Source organism: Salvelinus namaycush, chromosome 29 (genome assembly GCF_016432855.1).
Source record: "Salvelinus namaycush isolate Seneca chromosome 29, SaNama_1.0, whole genome shotgun sequence".
NCBI lineage: Eukaryota > Metazoa > Chordata > Actinopteri > Salmoniformes > Salmonidae > Salvelinus > Salvelinus namaycush.
In genome coordinates, this window is record NC_052335.1 from 16,057,218 (window position 1) to 16,084,297 (window position 27,080).

General features: G+C 40.7%; 3 protein-coding genes across 3 annotated transcripts; all 3 read right to left on the reverse strand.

Moving 5' to 3' along the window:
- Positions 1 to 330: 330 nt before the first annotated feature.
- On the reverse strand, positions 331 to 1,136 carry LOC120023901 (GTP cyclohydrolase 1 feedback regulatory protein-like). The gene is made up of 3 exons (XM_038968002.1): positions 1,101 to 1,136; positions 734 to 828; positions 331 to 424 (listed from the first exon to the last, which is right to left on the reverse strand). The coding sequence occupies exons 1-3, from the start codon at positions 1,134 to 1,136 to the stop codon at positions 331 to 333; spliced, it is 225 nt and encodes a 74-aa protein (XP_038823930.1).
- Positions 1,137 to 10,756: 9,620 nt separating this feature from the next.
- LOC120024135 (DNA repair protein RAD51 homolog 1-like) lies at positions 10,757 to 14,507 on the reverse strand. The gene is made up of 10 exons (XM_038968284.1): positions 14,420 to 14,507; positions 13,711 to 13,824; positions 13,470 to 13,607; positions 13,224 to 13,341; positions 13,007 to 13,098; positions 12,763 to 12,857; positions 12,445 to 12,558; positions 12,091 to 12,220; positions 11,773 to 11,894; positions 10,757 to 11,633 (listed from the first exon to the last, which is right to left on the reverse strand). The coding sequence occupies exons 2-10, from the start codon at positions 13,795 to 13,797 to the stop codon at positions 11,510 to 11,512; spliced, it is 1,020 nt and encodes a 339-aa protein (XP_038824212.1). The 5' UTR covers positions 13,798 to 13,824; positions 14,420 to 14,507; the 3' UTR covers positions 10,757 to 11,509.
- Positions 14,508 to 17,138: 2,631 nt separating this feature from the next.
- On the reverse strand, positions 17,139 to 26,152 carry knl1 (kinetochore scaffold 1). Its single transcript, XM_038968282.1, has 23 exons — positions 26,135 to 26,152; positions 25,973 to 26,032; positions 25,804 to 25,886; positions 25,657 to 25,709; positions 25,309 to 25,365; positions 25,138 to 25,190; positions 21,225 to 24,884; positions 21,030 to 21,135; positions 20,825 to 20,892; positions 20,636 to 20,734; positions 20,375 to 20,490; positions 20,133 to 20,223; positions 19,889 to 20,005; positions 19,662 to 19,749; positions 19,401 to 19,466; positions 19,265 to 19,304; positions 19,000 to 19,104; positions 18,795 to 18,895; positions 18,577 to 18,639; positions 18,366 to 18,475; positions 18,126 to 18,247; positions 17,826 to 17,951; positions 17,139 to 17,709 (listed from the first exon to the last, which is right to left on the reverse strand). The coding sequence occupies exons 6-23, from the start codon at positions 25,186 to 25,188 to the stop codon at positions 17,607 to 17,609; spliced, it is 5,232 nt and encodes a 1,743-aa protein (XP_038824210.1). The 5' UTR covers positions 25,189 to 25,190; positions 25,309 to 25,365; positions 25,657 to 25,709; positions 25,804 to 25,886; positions 25,973 to 26,032; positions 26,135 to 26,152; the 3' UTR covers positions 17,139 to 17,606.
- Positions 26,153 to 27,080: the final 928 nt, after the last annotated feature.

The following is a 27,080-nucleotide window of genomic DNA, read 5'->3' on the forward strand; positions in this document are numbered from 1 at the left end:
TGCAATTTGTTTGAATGTCTCCAAATTATATTTTACTGTAAATACACTATGACATCAGTACTGCAGGCACATCAAATACTGTAGCCACGTCATATTATATAATCAACAATTAAATTACACCGACATATGTTCTAGAGAAAAAACATACAGTATATCATTACCCAAGTTATCACTGACCATAGACACCCCTCCAATCAACAAACACACAGTGAATGCAGTAGTACAAGTCTAACTGACTGGTGAAAACACTCATGCATTGTTGCAGTGAGACCAAGTGGTTAGTAACAACTTTCACATGATGGTGTCCTTGTTTAGACACCAAACCAGTGTTTACCCCACGCCTGTCATGGTCACCACAGAGAAGCCCACCTTCTCCAGCTTGTCCAGAACCACCCGGGGAGGCTCGTCCACATGGTACTCCCAACTGGAAATGCAATGATCTCGTTATTATTTGCCTGAGAACACATTGCATTAGTACCATACATTTGCACAATGTAAATCCATGGCAGCCGAAGGTTTTACATTTATTAACCAACACTGTGGTGTTTGGGTATTTGTTGTAAATTCATACAGAAATTCAGTAAATGGAGTAAGCATAGTTAGGGCCATGAAGTAACACTAAGGAATTTGTATGCCCTTTGAAGGGTATGTTGTTAACACATTTTTTACACTACACATTTTCTGTAGATTCTGAGCTTCTTTTAAAAAGCAGTAAATTATGCAAATTACTCACAAGTTGTTCCCCAATTTGTTGGTCTTTCTGGCTCCTAAGTAGTTTATTATGGATGGGTCTGAAAATTCATCACCAACCATTGTTGGACCCGTCACCTAAAGCACAGTGATAACGCAAGGTCAACTTCATTTCCAATGCCCTCCCAATTGGACTGCAACATGATTTGTTTTCTATGACCAATTACTGTATATCTTGCACAAATTGTAGAAATAAAGCAAGGTAAAAGATGTTTGTCACAACTCATCTTTACATTATATTGACATAATGGTGCTGCTCTACTTAATTAAACCAACACATTGTTGAAGACATACATGTCTCTCTCAACATATGCAAAATCAATGGTGAAAATAGAAAATAGGCTACTGACCAGGCGGAGTAGTGTGTTGATGAGAAGATATGGCATCCTTACAAAAGCTTCCCAGATGTTGGACGTTTTGCTGTCTCTCTGTGTGGCTAAATAATGTTCTGTGGTTTGGGGATGCTTCAGGTGATGGAGCTGGGTGAGTTGTGTGTGTACTGACTAAAATCAGCAATTTCCTGCATTGAGAAGGCATCACAACACAGATACTATCTTTAATATCCTCAAGGCTGTGCTACAGAAAAAATGACAGACAGATTTAACAAACTCTGTCTGTAAACTTGTCATTCTGTGCAGACTGCAGAGCAATATTAATGGACATTGGAAAACATGTTTTTCTAGAACGATTTCATTTCACGCAACAAATGAATCAATGGAATCACTACAACTATGGGAGTCTGTTGGGACATGGGGCTGACTTGTTACCAACTATGGGAGTCTGTTGGGACATGGGGCTGACTTGTTACCAACTATGGGAGTCTGTTGGGACATGGGGCTGACTTGTTACCAACTATGGGAGTCTGTTGGGACATGGGGCTGACTTGTTACCAACTATGGGAGTCTGTTGGGACATGGGGCTGACTTGTTACCAACTATGGGAGTCTGTTGGGACATGGGGCTGACTTGTTACCAACTATGGGAGTCTGTTGGGACATGGGGCTGACTTGTTACCAACTATGGGAGTCTGTTGGGACATGGGGCTGACTTGTTACCAACTATGGGAGTCTGTTGGGACATGGGGCTGACTTGTTACCAACTATGGGAGTCTGTTGGGACATGGGGCTGACTTGTTACCAACTACAGGAATTCCTCCACAGAGTTGCAGCAGACAAGTTTTTCAATTAACCTCCGTCTTGCTATGCTTTCGTACTTAAAAATGTTTTTGTCGGTGGTTTTATTTGATTGTTTTATTAAACAATTATTAATTAGCAAACAAATAAAACAACAGAAGACAAACATATGTACATGGTACGAGTTTAAGAATTTACATTTTATAAGTATCAACGCATAGCAACTCGGAGGTTCATTTAAAAGACTTTAGTCTGCGCCCAACTCCATGGAGGAGTTGAGGTACTTGGCAAATATTAGTATCCTAAAATGTATGATAAATGCACAAAAAAAGAAGAACCTTGCCTATCGTAAGACTGATGTATTTGCGATAATAAATAAAATAACTGGGAAACATAATTTTTGGTTGCATAATCTATCATTTCCCAAAAGGGTCCTTGCTATCTGGGATCCTTGGGACTTTTAGGAACCTGTATGGAAACGTTGTTTCCCCGAGGGAATTATTATTAATCAACACATTTTAGGGAATCCTGCATTTGTGATTCTTCCCAGAGAGGAAGAGGAAAAGAGAGGCCCAACTGGGCAGAAAATCTGTCTCCCTCCAACAAGAAAGGAGTTGTTGTAAGGACGTCAGTCAATGAGTGTTGAATTTGGTGAACAAAAAAGTGTTTGGCTTATTTGATATAAACAGTACCGGCTCCCAAAATGAGTACCGGCACCTATTTCAGTCCAAGTCAAGCACTGACAATATGTCAGTTTGATGGAAACACATCTCTGGTGGGAAAATGCGCATATTGTTCTGTGCAGATTTTAAAATATTATTATGAAAATCTGTTGCAAATTGGATGGAAACCTAGCTAATGTCAGGAGTAAACATGTTGCCTAAAAAGCTTGTTGGTGAAACCTAGCCAATTTAGTGGGTAATCTTTTGGGAAGATAATTAAATGTGCAAATGTAAGACCTCCCAACTGAAATAGCAAATTGATTCTGTATTGACCAAACATATTTTTAAACAATTGAGCTTAAGTGTGTCATCAAAGTCCAACACTTCCAGACCTCCTTCAGATCTTTTATTTGAGAGTATAGACTTTTTTAATTTGAGAGACTTCATTTTACAGATGAAGTCAAGAAAGATCTTGTTAATCTCTAAAGGTAGAGTGATTTACAAATAAAGACAACAAGGGGTACACAAGACAGACAATCCCTCTGCCTTGGACAGAAGCACTCTCCCAAGTATAGATAGATCACTTTGTATCCAGTTATTAAATATGATCTTGATTTTCTACATTTTAGGAGAGAAATGTTGTCTGCCTGAGTGATTTTTAGATGTATTCCTAAATATTAAAAGTAGTTCTATGAGAGGAATATTTTCTATTCCTTTATCATCCGAGTCATAAAAACATAAGATTTCACATTTAGAAACATTCAGTTTGAATCCAGACGCAATAGAGAATGCAGTGCTGGCATTAAGGGCATGGTCTTTGTCATAAAAAAAAATTGTAGCATCATCAGCCAGCTGGGAAATTTTGATTTCTCTGTCAAAAGTTGTAAAGCCATTATTCAGAATATCTAGAGATAAAGTCCCACTACCAAAATTTGAGATTTTAGTATCACAGAACTATTTATATCTCTGTAAAACATGCAAATGACTTTGATAACATTTTCACCAAAACCAAACATGTTCAGATACCGAAAGAGAAAATAATGTTAAATTGTGTCAAAGGCTTTACAAAAGTCTAGAAACAAAATAACAGCATCTGAGTCAATTGCTTCTGAATAGTCCATAAGGTCCTAGACTAAAAGAATGTTGGAACTTATGTTGAATTTTTTATTGTATCTATTCCTTTTTTTAATCTTTTGGCATAAACCAGAGCAATCAATTTGTAATCAATATTTAATAAAGTGATTGGTCTCCAATGGTCAATGAGAGAGGGGTCTTTATCAGGCTTTAGAATCAGTGAAATAAGGCCCTGCTTCATAGTGGAAACCATTTCACAATTTTCAATGCAATCTTGAAACATATTAGAAATAGGGTCTTTTAGTAACTCCCAAAAATACCTATAAAATTCAACTGACAGGCCATCAGGGCCAGGTAATTTCCCTTTTTTCTCCTCGACTCCTTGACACAAGTGATTCGCAAACTGAGTGGAAATTGTCGTGGAAATTCATCACCGTGTCGTGGAAATGACCACCAGGGACACTCATAGTCGATCTTAAAAGAATAATCCGTTATTATCAGCGCACTGGAGAGTTTCCAACCAACTCAATCCACCATAGTACACATGTCAATCAGGAGCTCTGCTGGGGCAGTCCCAAATTGCCAATTTGGCAGTGCCAAATTGCAGCTACTGATAGTGAGGATTCATTTAGTCAGTCACTTGCATGAAAACAGAAAACGGTTATTAGAAAAGCACATGAATAGAACACTGAAATTAGTTATTAGAAAAGCACAAACATAAAAAATGTCCAGCACATTCCCTCCTCTTATAACCTAATCTGTGATAATCATCAATACATTTTAATGTAAGCATTTAGATTTTAGCTTCTATATCAAAATACATAATTATAATAAATCATAATAAAAGGTTATACTTCCATTAATGGGAGTGAAATCAACACAAAAAAACAAACGCTTCATCATTTCAAGCCCCTCATTCTGGGTTATCATCAACAGTGGCAATGTGTTCGGTGAGATCAGTCATTTTAGAAGAGTGATCTAGGACAAAAGTACAACGTTCATCGCTAATGATTGCACAAGTGCCCCCTTGACCTGTCAAAAGATAGTCAAGAGCCTCTCTGGTTTGCAGAGCCAATTTACGCAGTTCTTTTAGCATTGCCAATTTTCTCTGTCTCTAGAGATCTCCTGAATTTGGTCTAGGGCACATGCATATTGACTTTCACAGGGAATAGAGAGAACACGTGTTATAACAGTTTCACACTAACCTTAATAAGAATGAGATTGGGGCAAGGCTAGCCCAAGCTACAATCTAGTGTCTCTCCTCACAATTTAGGGGCATAGGTTTGTGTCTAGAAGCCTCAGTATTAAGACTATTGGTAGTAGTAATAATTTGTCAAACAATAAATCATTTGTCTGGATTTCCTGAATCCGGTAGTATTAATAATTTATCATACAGTAAATCATTTTTCTGGATTTCCTGAATCAGAAATACCCTAAACTGTTGTTTTGGTCTCTCCTCTCTCGAGGTTATGGTGAAGGTGACCACAGATGGTGTCTAGATGCATGGAAGGGATAAATTGACTAAGAACAGTGTGAACCTCAACACTCCCTCTAACCGGCTGAGGTAATGGCGACAATTGCGTTCAGTATGGTCCTTCACCACTTCTACTGTGAGACCTGAGTCCAAGCCAGCAACCTGTACACAGCATCCAGTCGAAGCTATCAACTGCCTTTTCTCTCAGGAGTGCGATATGAGTCCATGTGGAGTGAGCATGGAGAGAGATCCTGTCCAAACTTCTCTCATGCTGCTGGTGTACTGGTAGGAAAATGTACAAAGACATAATGGACTGTAAAGGACAGTGGCGGCTCAGGTGAGAGACATTATCAAGGGCCATCCACTTTGAACATGTGCCATTGGGAAGACGAACTGAAACACTATCTGAAGAAGAACATGAAGAAACACCAAAAGGATGAGTGCCGGGAGGGAGGGGGGTGGTCAACCGTGCCCGTAATTGATTTAGGCTTATCCAAAATTGTTTATTTGGGGTATGAGGTTGATTGTGGAGGTCTGCACAATGTGAAATGTATAGTAATTTAGATTAATAATGCATTGAGATACCAATCTGTCATTACCACAAGTGATGAGAATAGTTAATACTATAAAAATAAGATGAATATACTGTATGGCAATATAAATGTACATTTTGCCTGTATCAGTGTGTTCTAAGTTGAAGGTCTTACTAAATTGACTGTCATTCTAAATTTGAGTTGGATAATGTATCTTCTAAAATATCCTATTTTCATTGGTAACATTAAATTGTTAACGAAATATATTTTTGTGAGTTTAGATTTGGGTCGTGGAAGTAGATGTGAATTCTTCAAATATAAAGTCAGAGTTTTAGCAATTAAACGTGGCAGAGCTGAAGCACCTTGGAGAAAACGATTTAATGAGCAATCTTGACAATCTTCTAAAGAATGATAAATTATCTCAAGAAGAACAGTCTGTACTTAAATCTTTACAACTAGAGTTAGAACAGTTTTACACAAATCTGGCAAAGGGTGCTTTTGTCAGATCAAGAGCAAAATAGATTAAAGACGGGGAAAGAAACACCAGTTATTTCTTTGAACTTGAAAAGAGAAACTAGTTCAGACATGGAAATACTATCTTTCACATTTTCTCAGGTGGACTTTTGCTTGGGGTCTGCGAGGTAAAGAGGTTGAAAGGACCTTGTCCTGGTCCATCTTGTTCTTTCTCTTGCTTGAGCTCACGGCATCCTGTGTGTCCATCCTGCTCTGGCTCTTGTCGTTGCTAGCTAGCATGCCTGCTGTCTTCTGTGAGACTTGGCTATGTCATCTTCTGTTGTCTTTATGTCGTGTTCTGCACCATTCAACTTGACAAACTCTAAACTTGCCATATATAGCTAAAACCAGATATAGTTAGATTATTGCACATTGACAGCAAATATTTTACTTTTAACCACCTAACCCTCAAAGTTGCTTGGACAAGTCAGAAAATAGTCCCTCTCACAGTGATTCCATCTTGGCTCTAGTAGCGTAGCATCTCTCACCATTGAATACAGGCAGTTGACGTCAACAATTTGTCAATCAATCAAATGTATTTATAAAGCCGATGTCACAAAGTGCTATACAGAAACCCAGCCTAAAACCCCAAACAGCAAGCAATGCAGATGTAGAACCACGGTGGCTAGGAAAAACTCCCTAGAAAGTCAGGAACCTAGGAAGAAACCTAGAGAGGAACCAGGCTCTGAGGGGTGGCCAGTCCTAGACAAAAAAGGATTACAATAATGAGATGTATCCACAAATCCAAAGAAAGGATAGACAGGAGGTAGACAGCCTGCTGTGCCGCTTTGTGGACAACGACTCATTGTTAGGGCAGAGAGACATGTATCTTGTCAGTATATCCATAATATTTGGTGTTCCACATGAGACTTGCGCCCCGAGAGCCTGTAGTTTCGAGAATGAGACCTCGCCAATAGGGCACAAGGCATTTAGTGAAAATGTAGGTCGGAAATATGGCAGAAACGGAAGCACTGTTTGAGTCTGGTGGCGCGTTGAGTAAAGTTAATGGAAATGAGTGGAAAACTGTAGCATTGATGAACGGAGCAAAACAGGCTAAAGTTGTTAATGAAGATAGGCCTCGGTCTAATAATTCCTTGTTCCTTGTTGGAGTACATGGATAAGGATGTGTTTTGGGAGATCCATTTGCGGTCAAGGAGATGGTGGAGGACGCACTGGAAAAGGTGGATTCAATCAAAGTGACCACCAGGAGTGGTATGGTGTTGATTTATTGTATGTCAGAAGAACAATAGGAAAGTGCATTGTGTCTCTTGGAAATATCGGAGTATGAAGTAGAAAGCCTTGATTATTTGAACAGGGCACCGGTAAAAGGCATCTCTGGCATCGCAGTGGAAATTGAGGCTGAAAATCTAAAAGCAGGAGTAGTGGTAGCTCTCAAACTCTAGGTGGCCTTCTGCCTTCTCCCTACAGTTCTCATTTGCTCCGACCACGACTGCCTCACGTGTACTACAGTCCCAACGCCGTGTTTTAACGTTTAGAAAATGGCAATAATCATCGCTTGCGATATGGCTCTTGAATCATATGGCCCTTATCTTTCATCAGTGAAAAATAATCCTTCAAATTAAAAAGATACACTTACTGTAACAGATACACTTTGCAGAGCAGCTATGGCTGCCTCCATCTGACGAAATTACACTTCCGCTACTCTTCCCAAGTTACGCTTACACACAGGTGTTTGGAGCATGCTAGATAGCTGATTAGCACAGGTGGTTTCCTCGTCTTCAGTCATTTTTCCACAAACAAGCGCTGTGACATGGAGATATGGCCGTGTGGGAACACTATCCCTGTCAAGATGTGTATCAACGTAACTTTTATTTTTAAATTATGATTTCGCGCTGATATGAAAGATAAGGTCCTTGTGCTTCCAATACCCTATCGCAAGCGACACGTATTAATGTTCAGATTGAGCGTCGGGGTACTCCCCCCTACAGAAGACGCCTTCCTCCAATGACTCGTATGTGTAATATAATGGAACTGAGAGTCATGATCAAGGGCTAGAGTAATGGATGGAAAACAAAATGCATCTGGTGGACATCAGGCTTAAAATGTGGATATCAGCCATCAATAAACCCCACAGAAGAAGGGGCGGGGATGACACCCTGCTTTTTCTCATTGTTCTAGTAGCATTTAGACCGAGTGATTGCCCTTAGGGACGAGGCCCCACTGTTTCTACCTGCTGGGGCGCTGGTGTTATGAGGTGAGCCGAACAACAAGCTTTTTATCCTTACTCAGTGTCTTATCTTGGAACTTGGCTGCAAAACGACAAATAGCAATACAACCAATCCTATGCTAACTAAAACGTGTTTCTGTTTTTTTAGTTTTTTAAAATTCTGTCGGTTTCCACTTTTGGCTGGCTGGAGAGGAAGACTGCTTTGGCTGTCTGGAGAGGAAAGCGGCAGCGGCCTTCCTCTCTAGCCAGCCAATAGTGGAAACCGACAGAATAAAAAAGAACAGGGACACGTGTTATGACAAATCACCAACATCTACTCTCCAGGAGGCCCTTGAAAACTTCCTCAAGGTACTTTTTTTATTTGCCCTACCCCAAATAGACCCTTAACCTTGATGCAGAAGAAAAAAACATTGAAAGATTTGTTGTCAGTTTTATTCTACCTTATTACCTTGTTTGATTTCAGGCCAAAGAACTGAACCCGGGACTCACTTTTACCTTTCGTTTCATTCTTTAGGACAAGGATAGTGCTAAATTGGAGGTGGAGCTGGCAGCCTTGATTGACAAAGCGACTGACACCATCCAGGAAACAGTGGGTGCCGCTGGATGGCCATTGGCCAACTAGTTCGCTCGTCACAGGCCACCCAATCAGCTGTGTGCTATAAACAGCAACCACGACTTGTCCCTCAGCACGCTGGGTAGATAAACAGTGGAGTTGAAAATTATTGACACCCTTGATAAAGATGAGCAAAAATGACAAAAAATAAATAATTAATATACTGATACTGTATGCTAAATGTTTTTATTTTATACTAATTTAATTGCTCAGCAAAATATATTGTTTAAGTAAGAATAATTTCTCTCAAAAAGATAGGGGTCAAAATACCTCACGAGGATAGTGGCACTGAGGATTTTCCCAAAATGTTTTATGAGATTGGAGAACACATTGGGAGAAATATTAGACCAGGGCTCTCCAATCCTGTTCCTGGAGAGCTTCCGTCCTGTAGGTTTTCGCTCCAACCATAATCGAGTGCACCTGATTGTTATAATTAGCTGGTTGATAAGTTGATTCATGTTAATTACAACAGGAGTTGGAGCAAAAACCTACAGGCCCTTAGCTCTTCAGGAACATTGTTGGAGCGCCCAGTTAAATTTTTTATTATTATTTAACCTTTTTAAACTAGGCAAGTCAGTTAAAAACAAATTCTTATTTACAATGACGGTTTACACCGGCCAAACCCGGACGACGCTGGGCCAATTGTGCGCCACCCTATGGGACTCCCAATCACGGCCGGTTGTGATACAGCCTGGAATCGAACCAGGGTGTCTGTAGTGACGCCTCTAGCACTGAGATGCAGTGCCTTAGACCGCTGCGCCACTCGGGAGCCCTCGGGTCTTAGACCATCCCGCCATACAGAATCTTTCCAGATCCTTGATATCCTTCGTCTGCGCTTATGGACTGCCCTCTTCAATTCAAACCACAGGTTTTCTATGGGATTCAAGTCTAAAGACAGATGGCCATTGCAAAATGTTGATTTTGTGGTCAACTAACCATTTATTTGTGGATTTTGAAGTGTGCTTGGGGTCATTGTCTTGCTGGAAGATCCACTTGCGACCAAGTTTCAGCCTCCTGGCAGAGGCACCCAGGTTTTTGGCTAAAATGTCCTGGTACTTGGTAAAGTTCATGACATCCTTGACCTTAACAAGGGTCCCAGAACCAGTGGAAGCAAAATAGCCTCATAACAAAGATCAACCACTGTGTTTTACAGTAGGTACTGGGTTATTTTCTGCTCATGCGTTCTCATTCAGATGACAAACCCACCACTGGTGTGTGTGGCCAAAGAGATATATTTGTGTCATCCAACAAATGTAAACACCTGGAGTCTGCTAAACAGAATTGGCACTTAAATTGGATAAGGTGCTTTGGTCAGATGACATGAACATAAATCTCTTTGGCCATGCACACCAATGGTGGGTTTTGCATCAAAATAAGGATGCATAAGCAGAATTATATTGAAAAAATTATCCTCGCAAGGTGAGGTACTAAATTTGATCCCTAACTTGAGAAATATAATTACTTACAAAATATTTGAGGAATTGTATTAGTACAAAATAAAATTCCCCCAATTTCTTAGCATACAATATAGCTCAGTATTTGAATTATTTATTTTACGCAGTCATTTTTTCTCCTCTTTATTACAGGTGTCAATTTCAGAAGCCACTTCATATCACGTCACTGTGACATGGTTCAATATGTTTTAAGCTATTATATTGCAGTCCCATGACAGCTCAATTGATGTCAATACCTCTGATGTCTTTTTGTTATACAAAAATATTACTTTAACATTCTAATACACAGTCCTTTCAAATGGATGTCATGTCAATTTGTGGAATTATGTAAACCGAGTTAAAATAACATATATAGTCAGGAGATCTAATGATAAAACAATTTTAATACAATGTGTCTTATACAGAAACTATGGTTCTTGAATGTACAAACAAATAGGGGAAATGTAGTCGTTAAGGGTGTCAAACCTTGTTAGTTAGGGGGCATGTACTGATGTTTATTCTGTTAAGAGCAGATGTTTGAAAATAAAGAGAAGGATCTATTGATGTAGTTGAATGTCAAATCCAAAGATGGTTTAAAATGAAAAACACTGGTAGAAAATCAGACACCCTCAAAAAACAAAATCAAACAATACCACAAACATACATCTAAATATGTCCACGTCTACCAGTGGAGTTATTACAACTAGAAACATTATTTTACAAGTCCATTGGGTTGGTGAAAAATGTCACATTTCTGTGAAGCTGAGCTCCCTCTGATTCTCAAAGCCTCTATAGGCCCATATACTGTATAATACAAAATGAGTATCCAGTGTAAGCCTAAGCATGGGCACATCACTGTGCTCCTTAGGGCAATAGGCAACATTCTCTACGCAAAGTACCCTCTTGTACAGTAGGAATGCATTCTTCCCCCAGTAATGGGACAGTCCAAAATCATATCAACCCAACAGTTATGGCCTGCATCTCCCTATTTGTCCTTTTCTTAGCTCTTACCTCAGGGAAGTGTGTACACACAAACACACAAGAGCTGCCATTGTGCAAGTCTATGGTAGCGGGTGAGGGGCATAGCCACATGACATACAGCCATGCTCTCACTCCCTGGTATGGTGCCAGCTGAGCTCAGTCCTTGGCGTCACCCACCCCATCTGCGTTGATGGCAAACATGGCTTCAGACTCAGGGAGGCAGGGTGAGTCGTAGATTTTGCAGATCCTCGTTTCGCCGCGGCCTTTCCTCAAGTACAGTCTGAAAACAAGGAGCGGTTTTAGCTTGATAGCTAGCTGTATTCTTCTAGAACGCAGTGGCTTAACGAGTGGCATGCTATGTTTGAAACCATTAGAATGTGAACAAGAGGGAGTACAAGAGAGTCAATGGAGCCACTCACCGCGTAGTGGAGGCATGTGCCATGATGTTGCCCCCGATAGGTTTTTTAGGGTCTGCTGAGAACATGGCTGCACCGTCTACCTGGGCCACCACCTGATTGGTTATCACCACAGCAACGCCAAACTGTGACAAGGCGAGAGTCAAAAAATGTTTTTAGCGTTATGACCATACCATGAAGAGAGTTGTGCACATACATAAAATGGATGTACAGAGAAGGGTTCAGAACGTTGCTGATATAAACATATTGTATTAGACCGACACAATAGGTAAGGAGTTCGGCGAACAGACAAAACCCCTGGAATTCTAGCCCTGGACTTACCTCGTCTGCTAGCCTTAGCAGCATCCTCAGGAAGCGTCCCAGATGGCCTTGCCGTGCAGCGAGCTCTCCCCTCCCGGAGTAGTCGGTTCTGTAGAGGGCTGTGGCACTGTCCACTATCAGCAGGGCATACCTGAGAGAGAAGGGGCCATATGGTTAGAGACCTATAGCACTTCAGACTGGGTGACCATAGGGGTACTTTACTAGGATTTCTTTGAGGGTACTGCCCTTATTCCAGATCACTAATTCATGTCATAAACAATAGTATTAACATGGAAAGAAAGCAAGTAATGTGAGAAATGAAAAAACATCGGAGCGGTCGGAAACCTCAGGAAGAGGGAGGGAGATGGGCCTGACCTGGACTCTGCCATCATGGCTGAGGCTTGGTAAAGCAGCTGGGTCTGGTGGTCTGTGTTGAAGGCCCTAGCGTATGCTACGTTGTCCAGAACGTCACTCCCAACAAGTCCATACCTAATAAAAGACAATAGTACCTTCTGGTGTGATACAGCTTTTTGAAGGAAGTACTGCATTTGCAATGGTAACTCTCTGAACAGACAGAAATTGATGCCCGTTATTCCTGTAGTGGAATAGTGTGGCTCCAAATTTCAATCTGTCAGTGTCATTTAACCCAGTAGTTACTCCATTGTTATTGTGTTGGTCCATGAGAGAACTCACCTCTCTGCTACAGCCAGTAACCTCTCTGGTCTGAAGGTCCCCTCTGTATCAATGTACATGGCTTTTCCCTCTCCACCACCCTGGTCAATGGGCAACTGAGTTGGGGAAAAGCACAATAGATCAAAAACTGAATGTCCTGAGTGCTATTGTCATATGCTGTGAGCAGATGTGATTGGTATGAGATAGGAGTATACAGCCAAGTCTGCCTTTATTAGTATGAAAAAAATGGCATCATGACAAGTACCTGGCAGGTGACTGCAAGGGTGTGGCACAGCTGTGTCTTTCCTGTCCGGAACTCTCCAAACATTTCTGTGATGGAGCCTGTCTCTATTCCACCTGAGAGAGAAAGCCTTTTTCATACACACGATGACGACAAATACAACTGGGCAACTAAAAAATCATGTCCTGAGTCATGACAACAGTTCTAAAATCTAGGTAACTGGCAAAGATCCCAGCCTCACCCTGTAGCAGCTTGTCCAGCTCTTTGGACCCAGTGGAGATCTGGATGATTTCAGCTCGGCGTTGGTGGAACTCTGTTGCTGTGGTGAAGCCCATGGGCACTAGTTTGGCAGCTTCAGCCTGGAGAAAATACCATAGAGGAAGAGGAAGATCAGCCACAGTCATAATATCAGATCTAATGTTAACTGTGGGCAACCCAAAATGAGCAGAAAATAAAAACTCAGATTGGTAAATGAAGGGGACCTAACCAGAACTTTGTCTGCTTTGGCCTCACTGATCCCCTTGATGTTAAGCAGCTCCTTCTTGGGGGCATAGGCCACTGCTTCAATGGTGTGGAAGCCTGCATCCTCCAGCTTCTTTATGTCACTGGCACTGATGCCACATTGCTGTGTAGGAAACATTGCAAATGTAGGCCATCATTGTAAATAAGAATTTGTTCTTAACTGACTTAGTTAAATAAAGGTTTAAAAAAAATACACCAACACCTACCTCAAGTCTGCTCAGAAGCTGTGGTCCAAAGCTTTCCTCCTCCTCCTCTACCTCTGCCTCCACCCTGGCCTCGCTCCTCACAGCCATCTTGATTTATGGACAGGTGAGGTATGTCTTTCAAAGGGGAAAACATTTGACGGTGCAAGAGTTAACACTCTATTGCTAGTAAACAAGTATTTTTCACTGAGGACAAAACAACTGCGAGGAAATTAATACTTTCCATTGTGTTAGTTACTGAAACACACTTGATCAAGACAGGTTTTTTTCCCCGATCGGGAATAAGAAATTATTCTAACTATCAACAGAAGTTACACAACCGGAAATTGCAACCAACTACTGTACAGTAACGTTAGCTGGTCAAGTTGTTGATGTTGACCTTTCCAGCCTGTTCATGCATCTAGTAATCAAACAATTATTGACTTACTAAGTGAAATAAGATTTAGCTAGCTGGTTCACCTACTAGTAAGTGTTGTATTTCTTGTTTAGTGGACTTGCAGTCTTTGAATTTGACTGATATTCATGAAAGGTAACGTTACCTAGCATTATTAGGCTAATTTGTTCAGCTGAGCTACTGAATTACATGATCTGGCATGTCTGTGAGTGACTTGGCTTACATCCAAATGTTTAACTCAAAATAGTAGCTAGCTCATCTTAACTTTAAGTTATGGGATAGGATTTATCCAACGTTATAATAACAGCGTCCACTTACCTCTAGTTTTTATTGCTTGAACTAAATCTCCCGCTCGCTAGTCAACGTACTTGTTTATCAGGCTACGTAATTACGCTAACCCTTCCCTCGAGTGCTGGGATTGGACAGTGTTGGGCTGCATCCCAATGAAAAACATGTACTTCCTCACTCCCGTTTCATTCCCTTGATCTGCATCTGGAAAATCAATATATGGAAGCAAGCTAAATGTAGTGGTCAGTAAGCACTATATAACCTAGGCTTTTGCACTTTATAAAAACGTTTGGCTGGTGTGCTGTCACCCATCTGAGCAGTCGGCTGTGAAGGCCCTCACTGGCTAGTACAATTATGTTGACTGTGATTTGGGTTCTGACCCTCCACAGGATGTGCGGTAAGAACAATGCTGATGCTTCTCTTTTAAGGGTTGTTATTTCCTTTTCCTCTTAGCACACACACACTTTTGGTCATTTAACATGAATCTTGACTGGGAGTGAATCTTGGTGGAATAGGATTTGTGTTAATCCGAATGAATTGTGGTTCGACAAGGCAAAAACATGTACGACATAACAGTATCAGTAAAGCGTGAATTATGCAATATAGACAGGATATATGAACATGAATGAATAAGCATAATATTACAGTATTATAACACAGCTATAAACAGGGCTATAATCTCAGTAGAATAAACATTAACCTAAAGATGAACCTCTTGTCAGAGAAAGAGAAACCTATTACTGAGACTGACAAAATAAAGACTTATGGCACCCTCTCTCTCCAGCCTGCTGCTAGAGCCTGCAGTGCTGAGGTCTTATCTGATCTGCCCTAGAGCTACTCTGCGCATGTGCGACCTCCAAGACCCGTCTGGGAGAAGCGAAACAACCGCTTTAACTAACAAAGGCTACTATGGAAAGCACTACAGTATCATGCACATATGAAAACTATGTTTACCAATAAAACAATGACACGTATGGCAGTTACTAAGTCATGTGTGGTAATTATCCATTATTACACATGTAAAACGAAATCCAATAAACCCTCCTCCAACTTACATTACGATGCACACACCCAATTCATGTATTCTTGTTACTGTCCACAACAGTCCTCAGAAATGTGTCTTCTTTCTTTGGACAACGATTACGCTCTGACATGTGTGGCTGGGTGCAGTGTCCAGATGTGCCTTTTCAAGCACTGATTGGTTGGGAATGGCAGCTATGGATTTATTTTTTACTTAACCTTTATTTAACTGGGCAAGTCAGTTAAGAACAAATTCTTATTTACAATGACGGCCTACCCCAGCTGAACCCTCCACTAACCCAGACGACGCTGTAGTGACGCTTCTACCACTGCGATGCAGTTCCTTAGACCGCTGCTCCACTCAGGATCCCTTAAAACTAAGGTAGGCTAAACAGCCAAACTAACGGGACTGTGAGGGAAATTTAGGAAGAGAGGAGGGGAGCAGGACAGCCTTTTTTTACACTATTACTACACATTACAAATCAGAGAAGATGAAGGGAAGGAGGCAATGAGAGGAGGCCACTGTAGACTATTGAGATGCAGCCATATGAGCATACCAGTAATTTCACTGAGGGGGTTCGATTAATCCCACCCAGGCACACCAGTGTAGGCGTGTTTTCTATCGGCTGAAAGTTGATTGCATTCGAGACGTGCCCCATTCAAAGCCCATGCCAAAGTCGGCTCAAAAACAAGTGAGGTAATAAAGCAATGTGTAGTAATTATTAGGATTCTGTTTCCCATGCAAGAGAGATTGCTTTTGATAAAAATGCTATATCTGCCTTCCCAATGAAAACTAGTTAGAACATTCTAACAATTATTTTATGGAAAGGATATGCATGTTTCTTGACTATGCACCATCCTGCCTTGTTGACACAATGACTGAACAACGCAGATTACTGTTTAATTTGAGAAAGGCGTGCCTCCCTCCCTGCTTTTGCCCAATTACGTAACGGGTCTATGTCCGGTGCCGCACAGATCAGCATAATCAAATCGGCCCAATGTAAAAATCCGGTTGACTTTCCATACTATGAAATGATAAATAGTACCAGTCAAAAGTTTGGACACACCTATTCATTCAAGGGGTTTTCTTTGTTTTTATTCTACAATGTAGAAAATAGTATAAAGACATCAAAACTATGAAATAACACATATGGAATCATGTAACCAAAAAAGTGTTAACATTTTATAGTCTTCAAAGTAGCCACCCTTTGCCTTGATGACAGGAGAGTGATGAGTGCTGCATCAGATGACCTGGCCTACACAATCACCCGACCTCAACCCAATTGAGATGGTTTGGGATGAGTTGGACCGCAGAGTGAAGGAAAAGCAGCCAACAAGTGCTCAGCATATGTGGGAAGTCCTTCAAGACTGTTGGAAAAGCATTCCAGGTGAAGCTGATTGAGAATGCCAAGAGTGTGCAAAGCTGTCAAAAGGTGGCTACTTTGAATAATCTGAAATACATTTTGATTTGTTTAACACTTTTTTGGGTTACTACTTGATTCCATGTGTTATTTCAGTTTTGATGTCTTCACTATTATTCTACAATGTAGAAAATAGTACAAATAAAGAAAAACCCTTGAGTAGATGTCCAAACTTTTGACTGGTACTGTATATATTTGTATGATGGCCAGATATGATCTGAAACCCCCATTTGTTCAGAGAGAGAACTGAAGAGCCAGGTTAACAATTTGTTAAACCAGTGATTGTTATAGTACAGAGAAAACATGGGTAAAAGTTGCAGTAACATTTTAATGATTCAGACAATTAACTAAGACAAAATGTTATTGTACTATTCAAGCCTTTTTCAGTTATTGTAATTCTTGCCATAGTTTTGCTAGAGGAAATACATCAAAGATGGTTTGAAATGGCCAACTATTACTAAACATTACTATTGATCCCTTATGAACAAAAATGATACAAATGATCAAAACTCATGGTAGAAAACATGTAAAATGAACACAAGACAATGTGGCATTGAACATTTATAAAATGGAATTGACAAACATATATACATTTTCATTCACGACATCAGGGCTGCCCAACCCTCTTCCTGGAGATCTACTGTCCTGTAGGTTTTCAGTCCAACCCTAATTTAACATATCTGATTCAGCTAGTTAAGGTCTTGTTGAGCAGCTAGTAGATCCCCAGGAAGAGGGTTGGGCAGCCCTGAACTACATAGAACAGCCATTGACTGGAACTAGTCTAAGCACAGCAGACTTTCGTGGATCCTCTTGACAATCTTGGTCAAGTAGTTCTTGGCTGGCGTGACTGATGATACAATGTCTTCCACCTGGTCTTTCCTGTATAGAAAAAAAGTATTATATTGTTACAGTTGTTAAAGGTGCACTGTTGCAACAATGTACAAGTACAACTAGAAACAAAACATGTGTGTGAGAATACAAATATTAAGTCTTACGTTGCGTTTCCAATGTGATTTTGGAAGTTTTGCACATGAAAGAGACCGAAGGGGTAGGCGGATGTAACGGCTACTGTCATCTCAAACTTGCTAAATGACTTGAGACTGGAGAACAGGATACGAACTCTGAAATAAAGAGGACAAAACAATAATGAGTTTTGCATTCAGAAAGCTGTTATATGGAAATATATCTATAAAATTCCCTAGAAAGGACAGTCCCATTTAAGTCAACATTCTCTGGTGGTCTGATGGGGGATCTGTCCAGTCTAGGAGTTGTATTTCTATGGTGTGTGATCTTACTGTGTGTCCACACAGCTGATGTCCAGGATGTCCAGCCTCAGAGCGCCCCACTTCTTCATCAGGTGGATCTCTTCTCCCAGGAGGCGACAGCGGCTTACCACCAGACCCACATCATGCAGCAACTGGAGAGCGAGAACCAGACAGATATTATACAGCCAAAACTGAACCTCTGTGGACATGCAATGCAATAAAACACCAACCCCTTTTGGATCGTCCCTTTTAACCAAGCCTTACACTTACCGCGGGAATGTATCGACTGGTGGGGTACTTCTTGAACCAAGTGGTTTCACTGCCTATGTACTGGCATAGCAGATTGTGTACAAGCCGAGAGTAGCACTGTGACTTTTCATCTGTAAGAAAGAAAAGGTGAGTTGGCAAGGCAAGAGAGCTGTGTGTGGCAAGAACCAAGAAAATATTCTACATTAAAGTGTCAGAGCTTAATTTCTCCCACCATCCATTTGGCGTTGAAACGTGATGTCCATGATGTTACGCTCAGTCTGTTCACAGACCTCTCCTAAATAAAAGAGCAAAGCATTAGAAAAACATTGACATTTGTCTTAAAGCAACCCTTTGAAAAAAAACCTGCAGAGCAAAACTACTATAAACATACTAGCACTTCTGGTGCAAAAAAAGTTATACTATCAAGAAATATATAGCACTACATCTTACCGTTAGGTTTCTCAAACTGCACCTCCAACAGCAAGGACTCGTAGAGAAAGCTGTAGACTGTCTTCATGTCATCTTTCTGCACAAACTTCCATTCATTCACTCTGAAACAAAAAGAGGTCAGAAATGTCATTCAAAGTTGAATGGAATATTAGGCGTATATGCAGGGAAGAAAAATGTATCCCTGTCCGGAAAATGAGAAACTGACCTATCCAGCATGGCAATATGTTTCTCAAGTTCCAGAGTTTCCTTTCGGAGTCTGTCCACTTTGTCCACAGAGTTTATCTTCTGTAGTTCCAATTCACACATTTGCCTGTGGAGAAAAACAAATGGTTTCCATTTCTTGGGCACATCCAGCAGAAGGGAGTAAAGTAATACAAATTAAAATCTCAATAGAGACCGTAGCTCTGGTGACGACAAAGAAAAATCCAATTTATTTGCACTAAATTATGATTCAAGCAATGTAAACTTACCTTTCACTTTTAGCAATTGCTTTGTTGATCTTCTCCAACCCTGATAGAACATAATTCAACATTAACATGTCAAATACCAAGCACACCCTTGATTAAGAATGAAAAATTTAATTTAAAAAAGATTGTGGCGTCATACCTTGCTGCCTTGCTTTCAAGGTTGGCTCACAGTCCTCTACCCCTGTGCCCTCCACAGCGGCAAGTTCTGTGGCAGACAGAAGAAAGAATAAGCATGACAAAACCTCAAATTCAAAATCAATTACCACCACTAATACCTCAATTATCTTAACAGGATGACAAGCATGCACTGTGAAAAATGATATTAAGTCCCTTGGTTCAAATTGAATTACAGTAGAGAATATGAAAGGCTCAAAAGGAGATGAACTCAAATCCAATATACCAGCTTCCAAGTCATGTAGACATTCATCAAGGTCTTTCAGACACTGATCGGTCTTCTCAATATTTCCTCTCAAGTTATGTTGTGCCTCCTGTGAAGATGTAATGGGACATCAATGAAACAGTTTATTAGCCGAGTTTTACACACACACAAATGTGGAATGCATAAGTTTTTTTTCAGTCAAAGGTTACTAGCAACAAAGGGATTTTTGTTCTCATCAGGTGTCTTACCCGAGTTGTGTGCACAAGGTCAGAATACAAAACTGCTTTCATGTCATGAGATCGTACTTTGCTTCTCTTTCTGAAGAATGTCCTCCTCTCTTTCAACTTTGAACCAAAAAGCAGCAACTGTGGAAAATAAGCCACAACATCAAGAGGGGTGGTCCAAATGGATCATTTCTGTATCAAACTGACTAGTAATAGCAAGAGGGAAATCAATAAATAACCAATAAAAATAAAAGACAAAGTTAAATACCTCTTCATCTGAAAAGCCCTTCACCGCCTCCCAAAGTGTTCCATTAACACTTTGCAGAAGACTGTCTTGGTCTCTCAGACGTGCTTTCAACCTGAAATCAGAAAGTACACCAAAGGGATGAACATACATGGCTTGTTATTTACTAAGCAGGTTACAGATTTGAGCATTGTTTTTTAAACTTCATCTTACGGTAAATAAAATGCTATGTAAAGCGTCACAATGACATGCATAATTAAACATACCCCTCCACCATTTCTGTGAGTATCTGGCAGTCGGTCTCATACACCCTCTGTTTGGGACGGTTGATATGCTTCTCGATTAACAAGTCCTCTGTTTTGCGATCGAGATCCGACACAATCTATAAGGAGATGGAAATCTGTATTTAGCACCTATATTTATTGTGAGCGTCAGTAAGTATTATCCTTTGTAATAATTCCTCAGTTTTTAGTAATTTTTTTGTTGTTGTCAAAATTCAATTCTAAAGACAAAGGTTTAAGATTTACTCTCGCAGGCAGAATACTCTGTCGAGGTTTATGGATGACAAAGTCGATGCTGAAGAGTTTCAGGAACTCAGCCACTGTAATGCTGCCATCATGGAGTTTCTGAAATGAAATGTGAAAGAGCAGTGAAAACGCAGTATATCGGAAATGGTAACAGGAAAAGTCCATATAAAAAGGGAGTTGTTGACATACCTTCCGTACATCAGATGTGTAGTCCCCGGTGTTGTCAAGCAGGGACTCAAATTGGCTTTGTCTGTAAGCTGCAAAATGGCATCAAGTTAGTATTGCCTACCTAACCTAGACGATGCACTTTAAAAAGGGATCAAGACAGACAAGGCGATGATGAATGTTTGAATGAGACAGTCGAAATGAGCAGTAAAAGCGCCTCAAAACTCACTTGACTCAAATGTGCCCTCACATCGGAGGTTGGAGTTGCTGCTGGAGCCATCAGCTGCAGCTCCTGTACAGTTACTGTCCCACTGAACTACCTGTGTGTGGGGGATCTGTCAAGATAAAATAAAATGTATTAACTCGTATTGATTACATTTAACAAAATAAATGTGAACTGATTAAATGAAAAAACAGTATTTACCATTTCTCTGATGTTTTCTGTTGATGGCTTATTCCTCTTTACCTCATCCATGGAGTCATCATGGCCCTCTTCTGGTAGGGACCTCTTCTGACATTGGGTAACAGTTAGGACCGGCTCTTTAAAGACCTCATGCTCCACAACATCCTTGACCACCTTGCCTAAGAAAAGAGTTCCCTTGTCGTCGACCCTCTGAGGTGACTTGGTGTCCATAGTTTCTGATAAGTCCTCTTCACTGCTAATGTCTGGAAGCACTTCATCATCAATGTTGTCCATCGAGGTGTTGCTCCTCAGTTCATGAGTGCCACTCAATCTATTCTTCTTCAGAAGTTTCCCAAAATCTGTCACGCTATTGGACTGGTTTGATTCAGAGGGTTTGGCTATTCGTGGGAGTTTGGGCAGGAAACCACCAAATGACAGTCGTGATGCAAGGCATTTACTTTTCAAGTTTAAAGGAGCAGTCATATTAGGTTTGTCATTGTGAATAATATGGTCTTCCAAGTTGACACTTGCTGGTCTCTCAGTCATTAATCCCATGGTTTTAGCCCCATAGTCTACAGTTGATAAGGATTCTGTCTCTACACTGTGTTGGTCAGAGGTCCTCATCAGGTGAGATAAAGGTGCAGTGCAGCTACCCATCACTTCAGTGGATTCATTTATCATGCGGCTCATATGATTAAGTTTCAACTGCAGATCTGCCAAACTCATTCGCCTGGTCTTTGCCTTCTTCGAAGGTACATTATCATCTTCTATTGAGACTGAAGAGGCAATGGGAGAGCTTTCTGGTTTGTTAGGAATAAAGGAGCAGTCTTCATCTTTCAGATCAGGATCATTTCGGTCTGCTAATCCCTTTAGGTCAAAGTGTTCTGTAAGGTTAGTGGGGATTTCTCTAGGGTGACCCTCCGGTAGACACAAGGAAATTGCATTTGTGGTGGATGAAGGGCCCTTCGCATTGGTAGGTGCATGTTGTTCAATTTGCGTTGTGACAGCCTTGGTCATCTCCATTTCATGATCCTCAGAAAACATTTCAGTTTCATCTCTGGCCATTTTCTTCTCCTCCAGGTTAGAGGGTACAGCTACAGGATTATTTCTGCAACGTGTCGCTTCTACTACTCGTTTCACTTCCATATCATGTGCCTGACTAATTGACACATTCCCTAATGGTGGATTTGTTTCGGGGGAAAACATAATGTTAATAACTTTGGATTCAATTGCAACAGTCTGGCTCCTTGTCAGTTCCATTTCATCAGAGTCAGAAGATGTAGGTGCCTTTTTACTGCAGAGGTTTTCAACACCTAACTGAAACGTAATCTCACCATGTGCACTCTGCTCTGCGGCAGGAACCATCTGCAGAGTCTTATTCACACTGGATAAACGTTGCCTTGCTCTGAAAGGGTCACGATTCCCCATCTTGATGTTTTCAGACTCAATTACAGCGGTCTGACTTCTCGTCATATCCATGTCATCTGAATCCGATGACCGACGTTGATCGGTTATGTGACCCACTTCCACAAAATGATTGCCCTTTGCTCCAGTTAAATTTGTCTTTGAGATTGTGGACATCCTAGCTAAGGTCTCACCCCCATGGGCAGAATGTGACACATTTGTTAATATCTGTGCAGTGAGAGCTTGAGTCATCTCCATACAATGGTCATTCTCACCAGTAAGAGTTTTATTTGAATCCAAAAAGCTGACAAATCTTCCTCTACCACCTTGGCGTGAAGGAGTTACGCCACCAAAACCTCTGGTGTCAATAACCCCAGTTTGGCTCCTTGTGATTTCCATGGCATCTGTACTAAGATCTGCTCTAATCAGGCTCTTCTCAAACGTTTCCTTCTGGTGTTTTGATATGGGGAACAATCTGCCAGTGGTCTCATCTGTCATGTTCAGACCATTTCTGTGATCTATAGACACAGTGAGAGATTTGGTCATGTCCATACCACAGTCATCCTCTGATATATGACTGGGTCTGTTGGAAGTTGACATGAAGGATATACTTTTCATTGTGTTTTGCATGCGATTGACCACATTGAGGCTTTTGGTGTCGATGGCAACAGTTTGACTTCTAGTTATTTCCATGTCATCAGGATCCGATATGGCTACAGAAACACCTTTTACCTGATCCAGCACCCTCTTCACACTGTTAGCATTGTCTGAGAAATTGCCATATTCCATAGATGGTGGCACATAGGATAGACCCAGGTCAAACTTGGTCTTCGGTTTGCTAAGAGAAGGCTTCTCCATCACACAATATTTGGAATCAATTACAGCAGTTAGGCTTTTTGTGATTTCCATGTCATCAGGATCAGAGGATGCAGGCTCCCATACTTTATTACTTCTCTGTCCTGAAGTCATCTCCATGTTTGTACTCCGATCAGAGTGAAAGGACATCTCTGTTGTGGGGAACAATCTCTGTAGTGGCTTATTAATTGCTATATGGCTGTTTGACACAATATTTCCAGTGAGGGCCTCAGTCAGATCCATACCATTACCATCTTCTGAAAAAAAAACACCTCTGTAAGTGGATGGCATAAAAGACAAACTTTTCCTTGTATTCCCTAGTAAGGGAATTTCCGTTAGGCCTACACTTTTGGAATCAATGGCAACTGTTTGACATCTTGTCATCTCCATGTCATCCGAGTCTGGATAGGAGGTGCTATGAAAGGTCTGTTGATTTCGCTGAACGGAGGGGATTCTGTTTTCTGGGGGAAACATCCAGGGTGATGATTCGCCTTTCTTGGTCGGAGCACACACATTCTCCTGGAGAGGTACATTGAGAGCTGCAGTCATCTCCATGCCATGGTCATCACCTGAGAAGATCTGGGTTTTATTGGGATCTGATGTGAAGGCCACACTTTTCCTTTCAATTTTCTGAGAGGGATTTGGCCCAAACATCCAAATAGCTTTGGAGTCAATGGCAACAGTTTGGCTCCTGGTCAACTCCATTTCATCTGGATCAGTAGAGACAGATACCTGGCTGAAAGTGCTTCCCCTAAGCCGTTGCTCTTCAGAGCTTACAGTTTGCACACACTGAAAAACTCCTTTGCCATCTATCAAAGTTGTATGGCTTTTTGTGAGATCCATATGATCTTGTTCAGTTTGCATCGTAGATGTATTCATGAACTGAGGCCCTTGCCTTTGAGGGATAATTGAGCCCACTGTACAATCTCCCCCCGTTGTCGACAAAGCTGGGACCTGATTCTCTTTATCAACTCCTGACTTGCGGGCATTGAGCGCAGCAAGGAAACGTCTGTTGTTTGTTTTTTCTGGAGGGGATGCAGCTCGGTGGAATGCCACAGTAGATGAGGATTTGGGAGCTATTGGATTACACATGGGGCCACTTGACTTCGTTATACTGGCAAGGAAATGTTCAAACTCTGGATCTATACCTCTGGCTAAGGTGGAAGGGTTTTTAAAGGGGGCACAATTCTCTGTTGAGTCCTGAAAAAACCCAGTTTTACCTTTCTCCATTGAAAAAGTAAAATCCATGTTTCCACAGGTAGGTGTAGTCACATTGATTTCATTTGGCAGAACAATTGATGATTCTGAATCATTGGCGATGAGTATTGTGTGACTGTGAGTCATATCCATAAATGCTGTGTCCTCTCCTGTGAACATCATTGTTTTCTCCCCATAATCATCCTGGTTGAACATGACATTTTCCTATTAGGAGAAACAATGACTTTAGCATTTCATGAATAGCTAAGTTCACAGCAACAATTAACACAGGTAAGAAGCGCACCGGCATGGTCAATGAAAATTGTCAATGTACCTTGGTTTTTGGCAATAGTTAAAATACTATTCGTATGACATTTTATTGTTATGAATTTCTAAGTACCTATATAAAATGGGAAGAATGTAGCTATGCTAATTGAAAGTCTAATTTAAAGAGCCACATTTCTCAGTCATAGCTTACCTTATTTCTTTGTTGTGAAACATGGAGGGGAGCATTCAACAAGGTTTCCATGCCTACATTTACAAATGAAGGTGCATAACAGTTAAAGGCATCTTGGTGGTCACTGAGTGATTTATACAGTACCTACCTGAGAATGCAAAAAGCTACTTGATAACTAGATTTCAGGCATACCTGTGATTGGTTGAGCCCCATCAATGGAACCCGTATGAATGCTTATGTTTTCTGCCGCTGTTAAATCAAATTGTATTTCAGTTGTAAATACGTTACATGAAAAAACATGGACATTTTTTGAAAGGTTTGATAAAATGAAAGTAAAACAAACCCAACTGCCAGAGTTTATATTGTCACATTTTCACTGTTTAGCATTTGCAAAACCAGTCACGTAAAACAGTTCAGCCAATGTGAAAAACATTTTCATGAGTCTCCTCACTTAAATACACAGTAATGTGAAGCATCATATGCTGCTCTACATTGAGAAGAAAATGAGAAATGTCTCAAGCATACAGTAGGCTTACTTACTAGTTGTGAGGTTTTGTAGAGGACTCCGGACAGGGGAGCCATTCTTCACATCTCTGATAATCAAAAGGTAATAACATTGTTAAAAGTTTCTTATTTTCGTGGCATTGTAGTTTAAATTCCAAATGTGGCACAGCGAAAACGTTTTACTTTGAAAACAGTAGAACATCATTGGAAGTGGCGAAACTGACTCTTCTGGAGATCCTCTTCTCTACTGGCTTGACCACCTCCACCTTGTGAAGACAATAATGCATTTTGAGTAGAATGACATGTCAGAGACATTCACAATTTCCCCAACTGCTATCTATTTAGTCTTTACCCGACTCTCCTCTAGCTCTGGGCCAGTGAATTTGATAGATGTCCGTGGAACTTTCAGGATCTGATTAGATGTGGATACAATATTAATTCAGAGACGTGCTGTTGAAATGGTGGACAAAACATCCTCAAACTAAATAGTTGTATGAGCAACTGTTGTACTAACCGAAGAAATACGCCGTTTGGAGGATACAACATGATCACTGCTGCAATTTAGAAAACAAACCCAAGCAGTTAACGTACCGAGTAATATTAACGCTATACTTGAAATACACACGAGACACGTAACAATAATTACATTTGTCCTATTTCACACATGTACACGTGTGTATTATTTAACGTGTCAACTAGAATATAATTTTACATTTTGCATATCCCACTCCCCCTGAGACACCTTCGGAGAGTGAGGTCATGGCCAGGGATAATTTCATGGCTTAATAAAATTGGAAAGTTAGTGAACTACAATTGGCTATCAACAAACATATCACTCACTCCGTCCTTGATGCAGCATCAGGCGGCTCCATCTTCGCCGACAGTTATGAAATAAATACATTGACATAAACACGTTAACTGGCTAGCTAGCAATCGTCGTTCACATTGATAACTGAGTGCTCGATGTGTGAAAGAAAAATACACAAATCTACTTAACTAGCCACGTTTGTTAATACACTGAATGACAATTATTAAAATACTTAGCTAGCGAATTAGCTGGTTAGCTAGCTAACGTTAGCAAGAACCATTAACGTTAGATGTGTCACAAGTCAAGCGCTAATGTTAGCTAGTTAACTTAGCCATCTAGTCTAGTTGAGCACATTCATGTTAAAACGTTGCAAACATAATACGTTGTTAATTTTCCACAAAACTACTGTACCGTGTAGCTACTAGTTGTTCAAGTACAATTTTAAGATGCCAGCTATTAAGCGTCAAAGCTGTTGTTGGTTTTGAATTTAACCGCCCTCTATTGAGCATGCGCAGTCAGATAACCTTCTTCTTTACGCTGTCTGGGTTGTGTGGAAATGAACGTTATACTGCCACCCCTGGACGTCAATAAATCTTCCGCCACTTTTACAGCGAAAGCTGTAAATAAGTATAAACGTGTAAACACGCTGGAC

Excerpts from the sequence above, each read along its gene's own strand:
- LOC120023901 (XM_038968002.1), bottom strand. The coding sequence starts at position 1,136 with ATGCCATATCTTCTCATCAACACACTACTCCGCCTG. Across the intron at positions 829-1,100 it reads TCAACACACTACTCCGCCTG|GTGACGGGTCCAACAATGGT; the intron begins GTCAGTAGCCTA and ends ACTGTGCTTTAG. Across the intron at positions 425-733 it reads AACAAATTGGGGAACAACTT|TTGGGAGTACCATGTGGACG; the intron begins GTGAGTAATTTG and ends TTGCATTTCCAG.
- LOC120024135 (XM_038968284.1), bottom strand. The coding sequence starts at position 13,797 with ATGGCTGTGAGGAGCGAGGCCAGGGTGGAGGCAGAGGTAGAGGAGGAG. Across the intron at positions 12,559-12,762 it reads TTACTGGCTGTAGCAGAGAG|GTATGGACTTGTTGGGAGTG; the intron begins GTGAGTTCTCTC and ends GTCTTTTATTAG. Across the intron at positions 12,221-12,444 it reads GCCATGATGGCAGAGTCCAG|GTATGCCCTGCTGATAGTGG; the intron begins GTCAGGCCCATC and ends CTTCTCTCTCAG.
- knl1 (XM_038968282.1), bottom strand. The coding sequence starts at position 25,188 with ATGGAAACCTTGTTGAATGCTCCCCTCCATGTTTCACAACAAAGAAAT. Across the intron at positions 20,893-21,029 it reads TGAGGGCACATTTGAGTCAA|CTTACAGACAAAGCCAATTT; the intron begins GTGAGTTTTGAG and ends GCCATTTTGCAG. Across the intron at positions 18,640-18,794 it reads GCAGTTTGAGAAACCTAACG|GAGAGGTCTGTGAACAGACT; the intron begins GTAAGATGTAGT and ends TCTTTTATTTAG.